This window comes from Schistocerca serialis, chromosome 12 (assembly GCF_023864345.2).
Source record: "Schistocerca serialis cubense isolate TAMUIC-IGC-003099 chromosome 12, iqSchSeri2.2, whole genome shotgun sequence".
NCBI lineage: Eukaryota > Metazoa > Arthropoda > Insecta > Orthoptera > Acrididae > Schistocerca > Schistocerca serialis.
The window spans coordinates 43,804,258-43,822,388 of NC_064649.1; the positions used below are offsets into that span (position 1 = coordinate 43,804,258).

The window sequence follows — 18,131 nt, forward strand, 5'->3', positions numbered from 1 at the left end:
GGGTTCTGTCTATACAGGTGCACTTTTAAAGTTCTCAATAAAGGTGGACGGGCGCCACCGACGGTTTTGCGTAGCTAGGAGTATTTGGGGGACCCTTGCTGTTTTATTCACGCATGTGTCTGTGTCGCATCCCCCTGTGAACGTGCTACAGGAAGATACAAAATAGCAGCGCTGAAAAAACGTGGCACCCTTAACTGCTTTGGAACACGTTCAAATTTCGTCGAAGTGTTTTGAACTGTCCCAAGTGGTTCCAGCCCGTACAACTGCGGTCGCGCTGCGTTCGAAACGTGTGAGATAACGTTCGATGGGAAAGCAACCCCCACAAAGTCCTTACAAGGGAACCTCCCCATCGCACCCCCCTCAGATTTAGTTATAAGTTGGCACAGTGGATAGGCCTTGAAAAATTGAACACAGATCAATCGAGAAAACAGGAAGAAGTTGTGTGGAACTATGAAAAAAAATAAGCAAAATATAAAAACTGAGTAGTCCATGCAAAAGATAGGCAACATCAAGGAGAGTGTGAGCTCAGGAGCGCCGTGGTCCCGTGGTTAGCGTGAGCAGCTGCGGAACGAGAGGTCCCTGGTTCAAGTCTTCCCTCGAGTGAAAAGTGTACTTTCTTTATTTTCGCAAAGTTACGATCTGTCCGTTCGTTCGTTGACGTCTCTGTTCACTGTAATAAGTTGTGTCTTTGTTTTGCGACCGCACCGCAAAACCGTGCGATTAGTAGACGAAAGGACGTGCCTCTCCAATGGGAACCGAAAGCATTTGATCCTAAGGTCTTAGGTCAACTGATTCCTCCACAGGAAAACACGTCTGATATATTTATTCTATACGACACTGGTGACGGCATGTGCGTCACATGACAGGAATATGTTGTCGACCCACCTAACTTGTACACTTGGCGAATGGGTAAAAAGATTCTTCTACCTTGCCCGATTTAGGTTTTCTTGTGGATGTGATAATCACTCCCAAAAAAGTGATTAAAACATAAGAGTTTGTCACGTAAACTGCAACAAATGAATGCAACAAAATGGTTCAAATGGCTCTGAGCACTATGGGACTTAACTTCTGAGGTCATCAGCCCCCTAGAACTTAGAACTACTTAAACCTAACTAACCTAAGGACATCGCACACATCCATGCCCGAGGCAGGATTCGAACCTGCGACCGTAGTGGTCGCGCGGTTCCAGACTGTAGCGCCTAGAACCGCTCGGCCACCCCGGCCGGCTGCAACAGTTTCACAATCGCACAGTTTTCCCTGTGCTCTGTCAAAACATATGTTTGTAACGTTTTCAAATTTTTCCGTGTGTAGACCGTCAAATCTTGCATATATCCAAGCAAATCTGAACATGTCCTGGAATTTTGGAGAGCGAAGTTGATTATGTGTGAGTGCCTGACCTTTGATAATTGTCTGAAAATAAAAAAAATTAAACTGTTCACTCGAGGGAAGGCTTGAACCAAGGACCTCTCGTTTCGCAGCTGTTCAGGCTAACCACGGGACCACGGCGCTCCTGAGCTCACACTATCCGTGATGTTGCCTATCTTGCGCATGGACTACTCAGTTTCTACATTTTGCTTATTTTTTTCATGGTTCCACACAACTTTTTCCAGTTTTCTCGAATGATCTGTATTCAGTTTTTAAGGGCTATCCACTGTGCCAACTTATAACTAAATCTAAGGGGGGTGCGGTGGGGAGGTTCCCTTGTTAGAAGAGGTTTAAAACGACCGAAGTTGTCAACAGTGTTAAAGGTTGTGATGAACGCATTCCCGGTGCTCACCGCACAGCTGTCGTTTTCGTCAGCGAAATGTGCGGGAATTGATGCCCAAGGGAAAGGGGTGGGTTCATTGATGCCTTTTCTGCCACCCCTGCGACCTTCTCGTGCCGATTCTGAACCGCGGTGTGTCTGGATTGTTTTCCTCGCCCTCTCACAATAAAAACGCGCCAGCACTGGGCGTCGCGGTTCTATCTTCTACATCTACATCTACATCCGTACTCCGCAATCCACCATACGGTGCGTGGCGGAGGGTACCTCGTACCACAACTAGCATCTTCTCTCCCTGTTACACTCCCAAACAGAACGAGGGAAAAATGACTGCCTATATGCCTCTGTACGAGCCCTAATGTCTCTTATCTTTGTGGTCTTTCCGCGAAATGTAAATTGGCGGCAGTAAAATTGTACTGCAGTCAGCCTCAAATGCTGGTTCTCTACATTTCCTCAGTAGCGATTCACGAAAAGAACGCCTCCTTTCCCCTGGAGACTCCCACCCGAGTTCCTGAAGCATTTCCGTAACACTCGCGTGATGATCAAACCTACCAGTAACAAATCTAGCAGCCCGCCTCTGAATTGCTTCTATGTCCTCCCTCAGTCCGACCTGATAGGGATCCCAAACGCTCGAGCAGTACTCAAGAATAGGTCGTATTAGTGTTTTATAAGCGGTCTCCTTTACAGATGAATCACATCTTCCCAAAATTCTACCAATGAACCGAAGACGACTATCCGCCTTCCCCACAACTGCCATTACATGCTTGTTCCACTTCATATCGCTCTGCAATGTTACGCCCAAATATTTAATCGACGTGACTGTGTCAAGCGCTACACTACTAATGGAGTATTCAAACACTACTAATGGAGTATTCAAACATTACGGGATTCTTTTTCCTATTCATCTGCATTAATTTACATTTATCTATATTTAGAGTTAGCTGCCATTCCTTACACCAATCACAAATCCTGTCCAAGTCATCTTGTATCCCCCTTCAGTCACTCAACGACAACACCTTCCCGTACACCACAGCATCATCAACAAACAGCCGCACATTGCTATCCACGCTATCCAAAAGATCATTTATGTAGATAGAAAATAACAGCGGACCTACCACACTTCCCTGGGGCACTCCAGATGATACACTCACCATCGAGGACAACGTACTGTGTTCTATTACTTAAGAAGTCTTCGAGCCACTCACATACTTGGGAACCAATCCCATATGCTCGTACCTTAGTTAGGAGTCTGCAGTGGGACACCGAGTCAAACGCTTTCCGGAAGTCAAGGAATATGGCATCCGTCTGATACCCTTCATCCATGGTTCGCAAGATATCATGTGAAAAAAGGGCGAGTTGCGTTTCGCAGGAGCGATGCTTTCTAAAAGCCGTGCTCATGCATGGACAGCAACTTCTCCGTCTCAAGGAAAATCATTATATTCGAACTGAGAATGTGTTCGAGAAACCTGCAACAAACCGATGTTAAGAATATTGGTCTGTAATTTTGAGGATCCGTCCTTGTACCCTTCTTATATACAGGCGTCACCTGCGCTTTTTTCCAGTCGCTCGGGACTTTACGTTGGGCAAGAGATTCGCGATAAATGCAAGCTAAGTAAGGAGCCAATGCAGTAGAGTACTCTCTGTAAAACCGAATTGGAATCCCATCAGGACCTGGTGATTTATTTATTTTCAAACCATTCAGCTGCTTCACAACCCCAGGGATGTCTTATCACTACGTCCTCCATACGGGAATCCGTACGAGACTCAAACGGCGGTATGTTTCTTCCATCGCAGAGGCTTCAGAACAAGGGGAGAAATGTGGTAAAAGGGGGTGTGACTACCTCCCCATCGTGTGGCACGTCCACAGCTGCGGTGGGTAGAATTGTGGTGGACTTTGGTTCCAGTGTGGCCTTACACGTCAGATGAACTTCTTTTGCTCCATGTGTCGACACCTTGCCGTTTGAAACGTCGCCGAGCCCGAGTTTGACGCCGCAGAGCGCGGCTCTTTGGTACCGTTACAGAGGAAGGTTGTGCGCAGCCTTCTACATCTACATCTACATCTACATCAACACTCCGCAAGCCACCTGACGGTGTGTGGCGGAGGGTACCTTGAGTACCTCTATAGGTTCTCCCTTCTATTCCAGTCTCGTATTGTTCGTGGAAAGAAGGATTGTCGGTATGCCACTGTGTGGGCTCTAATCTCTCTGATTTTATCCTCATGGTCTCTTTGCGAGATATACGTAGGAGGGAGCAATATACTGCTTGTCTCCTCGGTGAAGGTATGTTCTCAAAACTTCAACAAAAGCCCGTACCGAGCTACTGAGCGTCTCTCCTGCAGAGTCTTCCACTGGAGTTTATCTATCATCTCCGTAACGCTTTCGCGATTACTAAATGATCCTGTAACGAAGCGCGCTGCTCTCCGTTGGATCTTCTCTATCTCTTCTATAAACCCTATCTGATACGGATCCCACACCGGTGAGCAGCATTCAAGCAATGGGCGAACAAGTTTACTGTAACTTACTTCCTTTGTTTTCGGATTGCATTTCCTTAGGATTCTTCCAATGAATCTCAGTCTGACATCTGCTTTACCGACGATCAACTTTATATGATCATTCCATTTTAAATCACTCCTAATGCGTACTCCGAGATAATTTATGGAATTAACTGCTTTCAGCTGCTGACCTGCTATATTGTAGCTAAATGATAATGGACCTTTCGTTCTATGTATTCGCAGCACATTACACTTGTCTACATTCAATTGCCATTCTCTGCACCATGGGTCAATTCGCTGCTGATCCTCCTGCATTTCAGTACAATTTTCCATTTTTACAACGTTTCGATATACCACAGCATCATCCGCAAAAAGCCTCAGTGAACTTCCGATGTTATCCACAAGGTAATTTATGAATATTGTGAATAGCAGCGGTCTTACGACACTCCCCTGCGGCACACCTGAAATCACTCTTACTTCGGAAGACTTCTCTCCATTGAGAATGACATGCTGCGTTCTTTTATCTAGGAACTCTTCAATTCAATCACACAATTGGTCTGATAGTCCATATGCTTTTACTTTGTTCATTAAACGACTGTGGAGAACTGTATCGAACGCCTTGCGGAAGTCAAGAAACACGGCATCTACCAGGGAACCCGTGTCTATGGCCCTCTGAGTCTCGTGGACGAATAGCGCGAGCTGGGTTTCACATGATCGTCTTTTCGAAACCCATGCTGATTCCTACAGAGTAGATTTTTAGTCTCCAGAAAAGTCATTATACTCGAACATAATACGTGTTGCGAAATTCTACAACTGATCGATGTTACAGATATAGGTCTATAGTTCTGCACATCTGTTCGACGTCCCTTCTTGAAAACGGGGATGACCTGTGCCCTTTTCCAATCCTTTGGAACGCTACGCTCTTCTAGAGAGCTACGGTACACCGCTGCAAGAAGGGGGGCAAGTTCCTTCGCGTACACTGTGTAAAATCGAACTGGTATCCCATCAGGTCCAGCGGCCTTTCCTCTTTTGAGCGATTTTAATTGTTTCTCTATCCCTCTGTCGTCTATTTCGATATCTACCATTTCGTCATCTGTGCGACAATCTAGAGAAGGAACTACAGTGCAGTCTTCCTCTGTGAAACAGCTTTGGGAAAAAGACATTTAGTATTTCGGCCTTTAGTCTGTCATCCTCTGTTTCAGTACCAATTTGGTCACAGACTGTCTGGGCATTTTGTTTTGATCCACCTTCCGCTTTGACATAAGACCAAAATTTCTTAGGATTTTCGTCCAAGACAGTACCTAGAACTTTATTTTCGAATTCGTTGAGCGCCTCTCGCATAGCCCTCCTCACGCTACATTTCGCTTCGCGTAGTTTTTGTTTGTCTGCAAGGCTTTGGCTATATTTATGTTTGCTGTGAAGTTCCCTGTGATTCCGCAGCAGTTTTCTAACTCGGTTGTTGTACCACGGTGGCTCTTTTCCATCTCTTACGATCTTGCTTGTCACGTACTCATCTAATGCATATTGTGTCATGGTTTTGAACTTTATTCACTGATCCTCAACACTATCTGTACTTGAGACAAAACTTCAGCTAAATTTCGAACTTCAGCGTCCAAATTGGTGGTAATTACGGGGTTTTGAAAACGTTACATTATATGGTGCGTCTGGGTGTGTTTCCTAGCGTTTTTTTTTTTTTTTTTTTTCGCTGAACGAGGTTCGCTTGTCATGATTTGGGAAACTTTTTGTTGCGTTTGGTCTCGAGATCGGCAACTAGAAGCAGAGACTGACGCGTGCGTTTCACGGCAGCCGCCTATACATCCGGCTGTTGCCCACAACATACCGGTCGAGTCCCGCCTGGACGGGGCACCTGTGGCCAGGGCAAACAGCGGCGTGGCCAGCAAACAGCAGCCTCAGCACGTGTCGCCCGGCTCCAGGGTCAGCCGCTGCTGCACGTGGACTTCACAATGTCAGCTCCTCCTCTGAGGAAAGCGAAGGACAGAGAAAGGAGGGACGAGAAATTAGTCGCTTTCTTATATAATGGCAAGGCAGAGGATTCGAAACCAGATTTTAAACTGCAAAACATTCTTCTGCCTGATTTGATGCAGATCGTCACGAATTCCTCCCCTGTGCCAACCTCTTCATCTCAGAGTAGCAACTTGCAGCGAACGTCCTCAAATATTTGTTGGCTAAACTCCACTTTCTCAAAAAACAGTTCAAAAGGGTCTGAGCACTATGGGACTTAACTTCTGAGGTCATCAGTCCCCTAGAACATAGAACTACTTGAACCTAACTAACCTAAGGACATCACACACATCCATGCCCGAGGCAGGATTCGAACCTGCGACCGTAGCAGTCGCGCGGTTCCGGAGTGAAGCGCCTAGAACCGCTCGGCCACCCCGGCAGGCTCCACTTTCTCTTCCTACGATTTTCATTCTCTACAACTCGCTCAAGCACCACGGAAGTTGCTTTTTGATGCAAAATTGTTGACTCTTTCGTGGTCGCTTGTTGGCGTGTTTTCTCTTTTGTTTTGTTAAAAATTGGTTCAAATGGCTCTGAGCACTATGGGACTTAACATCTGAGGTCATCAGTCCCCTAGAACTTAGAACTACTTAAACTTAACTAACCTAAGGATATCACACACATCCATGCCCGAGGCAGGATTCGAACCTGCGACCGTAGCAGTCACGCGGTTCCGGAGTGAAGCGCCTAGAACCGCTCGGCCACCGCGGCCGGCTTTTGTTTTGTCTCGGAATCATCGGTCGACATTTGTTGAAGTTTCGCAACCACGAATGGCTGGCATTATACAAGGTTTATTCTCCATTGATGTCTAAAGACGTTCGGTTATCCTGTTCCTCCTTTTTGTCGGTGTTTTCCGTATTCTCATCTTCTCGATAATTCTGCGGAAAACCTCGTTCCGTATCTTACCAGTCCACCTAATTTTCAACATCCTAGTATAACACCACATCTCAAACGCTCCGATTCTCTTATTTTCTAGTTTTCCCGCAGTCCACGATTCATGAGCAGCGACGCGAAAAGAGAGGATACTTGATAAGGCATGTTGCGGTTCGAACAGACAGGGTCCATATACCAGCCACGTAAGAGATGGAAGTCCACCACGAAGGCAAACGCCGCGCCTCCAACGTCGGAGCCTGCGTAATGACCTGGGCGGTCAGTTGGTAATTCTGGTCTCGTGGAACGTGGAAGGCGCGCCTTGCGCCACCTGAGTCAATAGGCGGACCATCCAATCCACTAAACACAGAGCACACACTCTCTCTGCCGAGGCGGATGTCCGCGCCACGTGTGCCGGTGGGGAATTACGATTTATTTACAGATTTTTCACGGCGCCTCCATTCGCCATCGCATGGGAGCGACGAGAGGACCAGCGCGTGTTTGGAGTTTCCCCTGCCCCCCCCCCCCCCCCCTCTCTCTCTCTCTCTCTCTCTCTCTCTCTCACACACACACACACACACACACACAGATAGAGAGAGAGAGAGAGAGAGAGAGAGAGAGAGAGAGAGAGAGAGAGAGAGTGAGTGAGGTAGAAGGCAGCGAGCTGAGAGCCTGCACTAGCACTCGAACTCCCCGCGCTCAGGACCGTATTTGGGATTTATAGAGCCTTCGGCTGCTCCTGTGGCGCGGGCACGTCCGTGGGAAATTTTGTGATAAAGAAGCCGCAGAAATTAAATTTTACAGTAATTTTCGAATTAAAATCCTGTAACTCAGCATATATATGATTAGGAAACGAGATAATTATAATAGTAGATGACTACTTTTGCTATTTGGGAAGCAAAATAACTGATGATGATCGAAACAGAGAGGATGTAAAATGTAAACTGGCTATGGCAAGGAAAGCGTTTCTGAGGAAGAGAAATTTGTTAACATCGAGTATATATTTAACTACCAGGGAATCATTTTTGAAAGTATTTGTACGGACTGTAGCCATGTATGGAAGTTAAACATGGATGATAAATAGTTTAAACAAGAAGATAATAGAAGCTTATGAAATGTGGTGCTACAGAAGAATGCTGAAGATTAGATAGGTAGACCAGGTATTTAATGAGGTACTGAACAGAATTGGGAAGAAAGGGAATTTGTGGCACAACTTGACTAAAGGGATCAGTTGGTAGGACGCGTTCTGAGGCCATTTTAGTATTGAAGGGAAACGTGGAGCGTAAAAATCGTAGAGGGAGACCATGAAATGAGTACACAAAGCAGATTCAGAAGGATGCAGGTTGCAGTAGAAGAGGCTTGCACAGGATAGAGTAGCATGGAGAGCTGCATCAAACCAGTCTCAGGACTGAAGACCACAACAACAACAGGTTTCTTCAGAGATGTTAGTCAGTCGACCACACTTTTAGCTATCAGTTCCTGATCGTCTACAAATAATAATGTTCGCACTCTATGTTTTGTCAGTTTTTTACTTGATGTAATTGTATTTCCCGTTCCTCAGTTATTTAATCAATATAAATAATTAATAACAGCGATGTAAGCCACACACTTTTCTAATTTCCACAACAGACTTCTGTGGCTTTTGTATATTTTTCATGATGTAATTTAATGTTTGCCTCTGTAGAACAGTATAAAATTATTTAGGAGATGATAATTTTTACCTCAATGTATGTCATTTAACTCTGTCACAAACCGTTAAACACAAAAAATTGAATATATAGGGGACTGTTAAACACAGCTATCTGTGTACAAACGCCCTTTCTAAATCTGTATTTTTCTTATCCAAGCTTTTACTCCACTGTTTCCTGTAATTTTCTTCCAGCATCAGTCTTACCTGCTGTTGTTAGTACTAATAATGACGTTCCCATATAACTCTGTAGTGTGGAACTCCACTGGTTGTCTTTCTAAAGTCGCAATTTTTCTGGAGTCATTAATGATTGTGGCAGATGTCAGTCGACTTTTAAGGGAGCACCAAGATGAAACCGTTGCTAAGTAGGTGGTGCCTACCATCTAGTCACTATTTCCTACCATGCACAATGCATTTGCAAAACAGTTTCCAGTCTGCATTACTTTAAATTTATACTAAGTGATTTTCTGTTATAGGTGGCAATGGCAGGCGACTTCATCCTGGCGGTGGCGTCCATGATGATCGCGCGTCTCAGGGATGATGACGTCACCCTGACGTTGAGCGAGGTAAGGCATGCGCTACTCATTTACGGGCACCTTAAAGTGCGCGGTAAAGCGAACGGGAGAGGTCCCCTTTGGTTAGACGTGCCACAAAGCATTCCTCACTACTTCACGCACCGATAGCAAGCTATCGTGGCCTCGAGTGTTAATAGGAAACGAACAGTGATTCCTTTCTCTATATTATACGTTGTGGGGAAAAAAGACCGGCCCTTGTAGGTGAAAAAAAACTGAAAAAATTATTTTTGAGGACACATCATTGAAAGTAATAAAAATACCAAATTTGATTACACAGAATACAACTACCAAGTTAAAAGCACCTGTGCACCTATTAATGAAAATTATTGTGAGCTGTGTCCACCCTTTGCCTAGAAAAGATGGCTTGAAATCTTTTGGAGACGAATTCAGTGAGGTGTCTGAATGTCTGTGGAGGAATGGCAGCTCATTCCTCCTAAAGCCGAAAGCAGAGAAGGTGGTGATGTTGGACGCTAGGGTCTGGAGCCAAGTCGACTTTCTAACTCATCCCAAAGGTGTTCCATTGGGGTCAGGTTGGGACTCTGGGCAGGCCAGGCCATTTCAGGAATGCTTTTGTCTACAAACCATTACCTGACAAATGTTGCTTTAGGACAGTGGGTGTGATCACATTGATACAAACGATCTCAGTCTCTGAACTGTTTCCCTACTGTGTGTAGTACACAATGCTTTAAAATACGTTAATATCCTTCTGCATTTAGAGTTTGGTTAATAGCAATAAGGGGAACACACACTAACCACAAAAAGCACTTCCGTGCTGTAACACCAGCTCCTCTGCGCTATACTCGATGGCAGGTGACGTTCTTCAGGAAGTCATCAAATCCAAACGCTCATATCGGATTGCCACAGGGTATAGCGGGATTCGTCTCTCCGAATCACTCGTTTCTAGGTACCTACTGCCCAGTGGCGTCACTCTTTACATCACCTCATGCTGCATAGCACTGATTCCAGAAATGTGTGGTTTAAGAGGAGCTGCCCGAACATTGTACTCCATTCTTATGAACTCTCTACCCACAGTCATTGTGCTACCTGGACTCCTGGTAGCACTTTGGAACTCACGAGTGATTCCTTCCACTGAGTGCGTGCGATTTCTTTTACGACCGTCCTCCGAAATGCTTGATGGCCCCATCTGTCAGCACACAAGGCCTGCCTGGTTTTGAACTAGGTGTGGTTGTCCTTCGCATTTTTGCTTCACAGTCACATTACTGGCAGTCGACTTAACCAGCTTTTGAATGCTCGAATCGTCCCTGATGGATTGTTACCCAGCAGACACCTAATGACCAGTCTCCGTTCGAAGTCACCGAGCTCACCTGACAGACTGCCGCTACTGGTTCTCTACTGATAAAACGGTATTTCCAGATCCTTTTAATAATGGCAGGTTCACCTCTCGTGGTCAGTTCCACATAGGAGTGTCTGCATACTTCTGGTCAGATAGTGTACCCACACATATTATAAAAATGGATTTGTGTATTTTCCTCATGTCTTCCTAACCCACTGACCCGATTTCAACCAAACTTGGTACACGTATCCCCTACTGTCTAGCAACAATCACTGTGTGGGTAATAACTACCCACCCGACATGGTGAAGGAGATATGACATCATAAACATTGAAATGCATGAAAAACTGCCACATTGTGCACGACTTTAAAACTATTACTTCTGTGCTGCAACTCCACGTTCAATAGACCTCTCAGAAAGTATCCACATATATTGCTGGATGTACCTATTCAAATATATCACTATAAGACACACAGTTCAAGAGATATGACACCATAAATGCTGAGAAACTGCCACATCATACATGAATTCTTTACTATGAAGACACTGCTACAGTTAAGTCAGCTTAAGAAAATCCCTGACACCTGGCAGCACCGTTGACAGCTTTCGGCTGTGAAGTGCGAATGGCTTGGGGCGAAAACAGTAGCTGCCTATAGAATGATGAAGAGGCATTGCGAAGAGACTTTTACAATATCGCTTCATAGATACGTAAAGTAGCTGAGCCCAGCGCATAGAACTGTACACTATAAACACAATTCCTTTTTTGTTTTCATTTCTAATCGAAGATTGGTTACCAGCCTAATTTTCACCTAATCAGATGTGGGAAACCACCTAAAAATCACATCCAGTCTTGTCAGCACACCAGCCCTCACCATTAATCCTCTGGACAGATTCGACCCGGAATCAGCATGCCGATGTGTGCCACTATCCAGGTGGCATATTAGTTTAATTTTCTAAATAAGGGAAATGAATGAACCTGAGAGGACTTCAACTTAATAATGTCCACCCCCAGTAGCTGAGTGGTCAGCACAACAGAATGCCAATCCTAAGGGGCCAGGTTTGATTCCCGGCTGGGTCAGAGATTTTCTCCACTCAGGGACTGGGTGTCGTTGTCCTAATTGTCATAATTTCGTCCACATCGACACACAAGTCGCCGAAGTGGTGTCAAATCGAAAGACTTGCACCTGGCAAACGGTCTACCCGATGGGTGGTCCTAGTCACATGACATTTATTTAACTTAATAATAAATCACAATAAATTAAATGTAATTTTCATTTTGTCATTATTTAGTAACAATATTAGTGTGATGCTCATACAGTGCAAGCTTTCATAGCTGGTACTGACATCACTTAAAACTTCTGTGCTATTAGGCCATGGTTGATGTATAAAACTTTCTCGTAATGTTTCCTCTCTGACTGGAGACATCTTCATAGGTAAAATGGTTGACTGCAGTTAGGCATTTTACCTCTGTAGATGTCTCCCACAGTCAGAGAGGAAATGTTAGGAAAAAGTTTTAACACTGACCATGTCCTGTTAGTTTGGAAGTTTTAAGTGTTATTAGTGCAATGCCATTCATGCATTCAGACAGTAAACCTCGGGTGCCGTATTGTTGTCTTAATTTAAGACGCTTGAGAATGATAATGTGCTGCCAAAATGGTTGAGCTTTACTACCAGTCCCGGGTGAGTAGTGTATAAAGGAGAAAAGCTTAACAAATTTAATTGACTTCAGTAACACACAATTAGATCACTGATAGTGGAAAAAAGTTTTAAATTTTAATAATTCTACTGTAGGTTAGTATTTGAAAATACAGAAGTGTTACAGAAAACTTTCCTTAAAATTAATTCTAGTTGCAACACCTGGGTTGCACTGTGCGTGATGATTTTGTGATGTCTGCTGATGGTAATTCTGCCTTGTTCCTGTGACAGTTACAGCAGATCTAAAATATACAAAATTTAGAATCAGATCTTTTGGCAACACTAAACATGTCGATATGGATTTGCAAAGGGAACTACACTTTTGGGGGGGGGGGGGGGGGGGGACGTTGTGGAAGAGTTTGCAACGTGAGAATTGGTCCACATGAAGTAAACCAAATTCACCTGACAAAATTTCGGAGGTTGCTCAAAAGTATGTTCTGAGCATTTTGGTAAAAGGTCCCAGTGGTCTCCAGTGGCTGATTACAAAGTAACTGTATTTTGTTTTCATTTTTTGCCCCAATATCTTTGTATCTATATTGTTCTGAAAACATCTTCTCAGCAGTAAAATTGTTCATGGTATGTTCTGCATATCTTGTATAGAAACAAAATTGTTCAGTTCTCTGACAGTACTTGTTTTTGAAAGCAGTGATGCTCACTTTAATTTTGCCTCTCAAGCTTAAATTTGGTACTGCAATTTCTGTCTCATTATACTGCTATGGCAGTTAACTGATCATTGACAGTGATATGCAGCAGTACAGAATGGTTTAGTGATGAAGAGTTCAGTGATATGCTCTCATGTGTGGGTTATTTAGTGATTGCATATTACAGGCTGTCTCACTGTTATGAAGGTATTTCCATAGAAATGAAGTTAGCTGAGGTGACAACTGGAATGAATCATAATTAAATAATTTGTAATGAACCAATAGAGATGATGGGCTGTTATACTAAAATACACAGAAAATATCTGACCAACTCTGAAATTTGGTTACTGTAGTACTGTGTAGCCATCAGAGAACCAACAACTGTCAACCCCTGAGATAAGAGGACAACTACTTGTTAAGATTGACTGATTGATTGATGATGATGATGATGATGATGATGATGATGATGATGATGATGATGATGATACTCTGCCCAGGATACCTCTCCCATGTGCAAAAGTTCATACATCTGCAGACCCACCCCACTGCATCAGCAATAAAATTAAGAAATTGAGTTCTGCTGAGAATTAAAAATTCTGATTTACTTACACTTATATTTTAAACTGTTGTTCGGTTATTGAAGCTTTTTTTAATGCTCCCATATTTTAAAACTTTTTTATGTTGCAAATTCATTACTTTTTCGTGAAGACATTGGCTTTGGTCTCACAGAGAGTCCTGTTTGCAGGTGGTGACTGACCTGGTGCAGGGTGAGTTCATGCAGCTGGGCTCTAAGGAGACGGAAAACGAACGCTTCGCGCACTACCTCACCAAGACCTACCGCAAGACAGCCAGCCTCATAGCCAACTCCGTCAAAGCGGTATGTATGTGGCGCTCTGTCTCTCGAGTTGTGGAGCATGTGCTAGGTGACACTTAGTGTGTGGTTTTTATGTACTGTGAGCTTTACTTGACTTCATTTCACAGTAGTGTAGTGTTCCACAAATGGTCAATCCTGTTAAACCACCATCCCGATCCCGAATATTTCCCAGTTGGAACATGGAAACTGCATGTAGTTTTCACAAACAGTTGCTAGCAAAGTTAATATATACAGTGATTCCAAACATTGTGGGAAAACTGTGTTATTGCTCCATGGTTTCATTTTTGAAACATAATATGGTCTATCTTTACACTGAACCAGCTGTATACGTTATTGGTGTTGTCTGTCCAATTAGACCGGTGTTGTCTGTCCCATTAGACCAACAAGCATGGCATCTTTTCCCACCAGTAAACAGCTCAGAAAGAAATGAATGGAAATGGCTTCTGGAAAAGTAAGAAGAAATAGAAGAGGGCAGAAAAATGATCAGCATGTAGGAAAGGCAGAATATCTTTCTGAAAATTTATAAGCAGAAACATCAGAATTAAGAGTGCAGAATTGATACCACCATTAAATGCAACAGAAAGATTGAATAAGTGGAAGCAATATATTATCAGCCTGTACAAGAGTAGGAACTGTCGGCTAATTTGATACAAGGAGAGGTGGGTGTTGATACAGAGAACATAAGAACTCCAGTACTAGACTCAGAGTTTGACAGAGCTTTGGAAGGCTGGGATGGACAACAGTTTTTCAGTAACGCCAAACAACTTAGATGATTACTAAGAAATTGAAGTCCATGTCATACCATGGAGGAAGATACCGAGATAAGAATGGGGTGGGGGGAAGGTTTAGCAGACAGTTGTCCTCTTATGCAAAGGCAAGTCTGTAAAGGATCTTCAGTAACTTACCTACCCTGCAGCTGGTGAAATATTGAAATATGCCTGTATGCCGTCAACTGGCCTTTGGTTCTGCAAGGCTTCTGAAACGAGTGTGAACAGGAAACTAAACATAGAGTACCCTGTCCACTGAGATTTTGGTGAAGCCCTAGCCACTGGAAGAAGAAAGTACAGAAATACAAGTAAAAAAACACAATGAACAATTTTGTTTGTATCATAAGATAAACAGTTATGTAAAGAGTATGATAATAAGAGCAGTTAATGATGAAGTCCATCAAAAGGCAATGGACAAACAAACAGCTAGTAATGCATGGAATGCCTTAAAGCAGCAATTTGAAGCCACATTCAAAGATTGTTTAAAATTTTTACAATGTTTTTCTTTTTAAGTTGGCTACCAGCTGAACATATTTCAACCCATATAGCAAATCTGAAATTTTTTTGGAACGAGTTGAATTACGAACTTGCATCTAAAAATGTAAATGTTTTGCCAGATCTTACGCTGTTTTGCAAAACCGTGTATACTTTGCCGAGTGAGTTTAAAATATTTCAGTTGATTTGGATATTACTAACATAGGATGAAAAGAGAACATTCAGTGAATTAAGAATCCAATTTCGTGTACTTGAAAGGAATATTATGAAGAACTCAAACAGTGACAAAACACAAAAAGAAATATTTATGGTAAATGAAAAAAGCAAAAATAATATGACAAAGGCAAATTCATTAAGAAAGAAATGAGAAAAATGACGTCTGGAATTACTGTATGAAAATGGGGTGAGGTGGTGGGGGGGCACTGTATGAAGGATGCAAAAAGTTGATTTTGGATGGGAGAACCAAAAATAAATATAAACGGATGACAGTTGTGAAGAAGCTAGTGGTGTTCTGAGATCTATCTGTGAAGAGTCCTATTAAGTTGAAACAGATACAGCAACACGGTGGGTCGGCAATGGTGCTATAAGACTTCTAACCAACTGTCCAGACAATTTTAAAGACTTTCTAAAATTTGTTGGTCCATGTGGTGTAAAGGCAGCTGGGAAAGAACCTTAGTGACAGTGAGGAAAGGTAATATGTGGTTATCATCTGCTATTGGTGGGCTGGATATTATGCTGCTGGATGTACGGTTTGTTCCGTAGCTGTCTAGAAATTCGTTTGCAGTGTTAGCTGCTCAGACTGAAATCCCAATAGTGAATTCAAGTCATGAACAATAGAATGTTGGCTTAATATTGGTGACAAAATAGTGTTACATTGAATCCAGGAGCATTTTGGAAAATTGTGTAAGGCAGACATTCAACCCACTTTGCCCAAATAAATTGCTGAAATAACCACCATTGAAGAGATTTCATTATCGCAGCTGTATCGAGAAGGATGGGGACATCAGGATCAACACAATGCAAATTGACATTGGCGCAGAGAAAGAAGACAACCAACTCCAATGGAATGTCTGTGGACATTTTAATAAATCTTTTCGAGAGATGAAGCATATGGCCGTGTTCGAGGACAGCTCCATGAAATTTCAGTATTGCTGTTTCATAAGGCAAAAATCTGAAGTTAAGGATGAGTTGAAACATTTTCTTGGACATTAAAATATATTGGATCATTTAATCAAAAAGCTACTAAGTGACAACAATGAACTCAGTAGTAAGGAAATCAGGACATCATGCAAATAGAAGGTGTTCCTCAGAGACTAACAGCACCTACATACCACAACATAATGGTGGAAGTCAACAGGAGATGTGAAGTATAGTTGAAATGGCAAAATTTCCAAGTAATCAAATAACGAAACCAATTTCCCAGCAGTCATGTGAGCTGAATGGGTTGAAGTGTCAGTGTACATTCTAAAGCTAATTCCGAGATAATCTGTGAAAGGAATTAGTCATTTTTATGTGTGGTTTGGTAAGAAGCCAAGAATAAAGTGGTTCCAAGAATAAAATGGGTTCTACATGCTGTACCCACACCCCATTTCAAAGAAGATAGAAAATGGATAAAAAAGCTGTCAAGAGGTACCTCGTGGGGTAGAATGGAGACGAGCATTACAGAATCTAGTTGAAAGAAGAGAGCAACCAATTGTCAGCAGAGATGTAATCTTCCATGAAAGCCCTGGAGTTGTGAAGAACAAATCAAATTACCATTATATGATGTTGATCAAAATAATCGGGAAAAGTACACAGCTAAAGAAGTTAAAGAGTCAGACAAATCGAAGATTGAAAAGGAACAGAGAAGGGGAACTCTTAACCCCACCTCCTAGACAACTGCATAATCATTAAATATTAATGAAGCCTTCATGGCCAAATGACTTTGTAATGTTCACTGAAAAGATAATTAATAGAACAGAAGGAGAGCCAAAATCACAAAGAAGATATCAGTAAAGATATTCAGTTATTTCTCGAACAATGTATGATTGAAAATAAAACGTCAGTGCAAAACAGTTAATCAGCTAACTACTTGTATTAAATTTAACATTTTTGTACAACTAGTTTCAAAACATACTTTATAAAAGACGGTTTATTTAGTTAGCTAGGTGATGAACCGCCAGGAAAGATTAATAAATGTAAAATAAAATAATGTAGAATTTAATTTAAAAGGTTTAATGCTTAAAACAAATTTATCTCTAGGCATATTTAGGACAGATGACTGATTCCCATCAGCTTTCATGTCATAGCAGATGCTTGGCACTGACATGTAATGAATTGCAGATGGCGATGCTGGCGGGCGCGAGCCAAGAAGTGGCTGAGCTGGCTTTCCAGTACGGACGCAACCTCGGTCTGGCGTTCCAGCTGGTGGATGACCTTCTAGACTTCGTTTCCTCCACAGAAGCGATGGGAAAGCCGACTGCCGCAGATCTGCGCCTGGGGCTCGCTACTGCTCCAGTTCTCTTTGCATGTGAAAAGGTGAGGTTGTTTACTGCCCAATTGTTGCTAGTATTGTAAATATGTGTATTACTTTGAAATTAAATTAGCTAATGTAAGAAGAGCCTGAAAAACATTATCCATAACTTTTCCAGCATTTGAAATCTTCTTTGCCATTTTTGATTCAGAGCACAAACATCCTCCCAGTATTTGTTGTTGTTTGATGTCTCAGGTGAAGTAGTGATCCACATCTCATCTACAGTAACAAACTGGTGCTCAAAATCAGCTGTTTCTAAATTTCTGTAAACATTTTAGAGGAATTTGTTAAGAAGAAGAAGGAGAGAGAGAGAGAGAGAGAGAGAGAGAGAGAGAGAGGGAGGGAGGGAGAGCACTTTATGATATCAATACCATCCCTATATTTCTCATATTCATTTGCGAGGAATGATGTTTACATTTCCCTCCAGTAAACAATATTTTGGTTGTCTG

At 42.7% G+C, this 18,131-nt stretch overlaps 1 protein-coding gene across 2 annotated transcripts in view; it reads left to right on the forward strand.

Moving 5' to 3' along the window:
* Positions 1 to 18,131, forward strand: part of LOC126428129 (all trans-polyprenyl-diphosphate synthase PDSS1) — an 804,750-nt gene that overhangs the window by 777,368 nt on the left and 9,251 nt on the right. For both annotated transcript variants that reach the window (XM_050090031.1, XM_050090032.1), the window contains 3 exons: positions 9,306 to 9,395; positions 13,780 to 13,911; positions 17,493 to 17,687. In XM_050090031.1, coding sequence (XP_049945988.1) covers positions 9,306 to 9,395; positions 13,780 to 13,911; positions 17,493 to 17,687 — 417 coding nt within the window. The remainder of the gene's footprint in view (positions 1 to 9,305; positions 9,396 to 13,779; positions 13,912 to 17,492; positions 17,688 to 18,131) is intronic.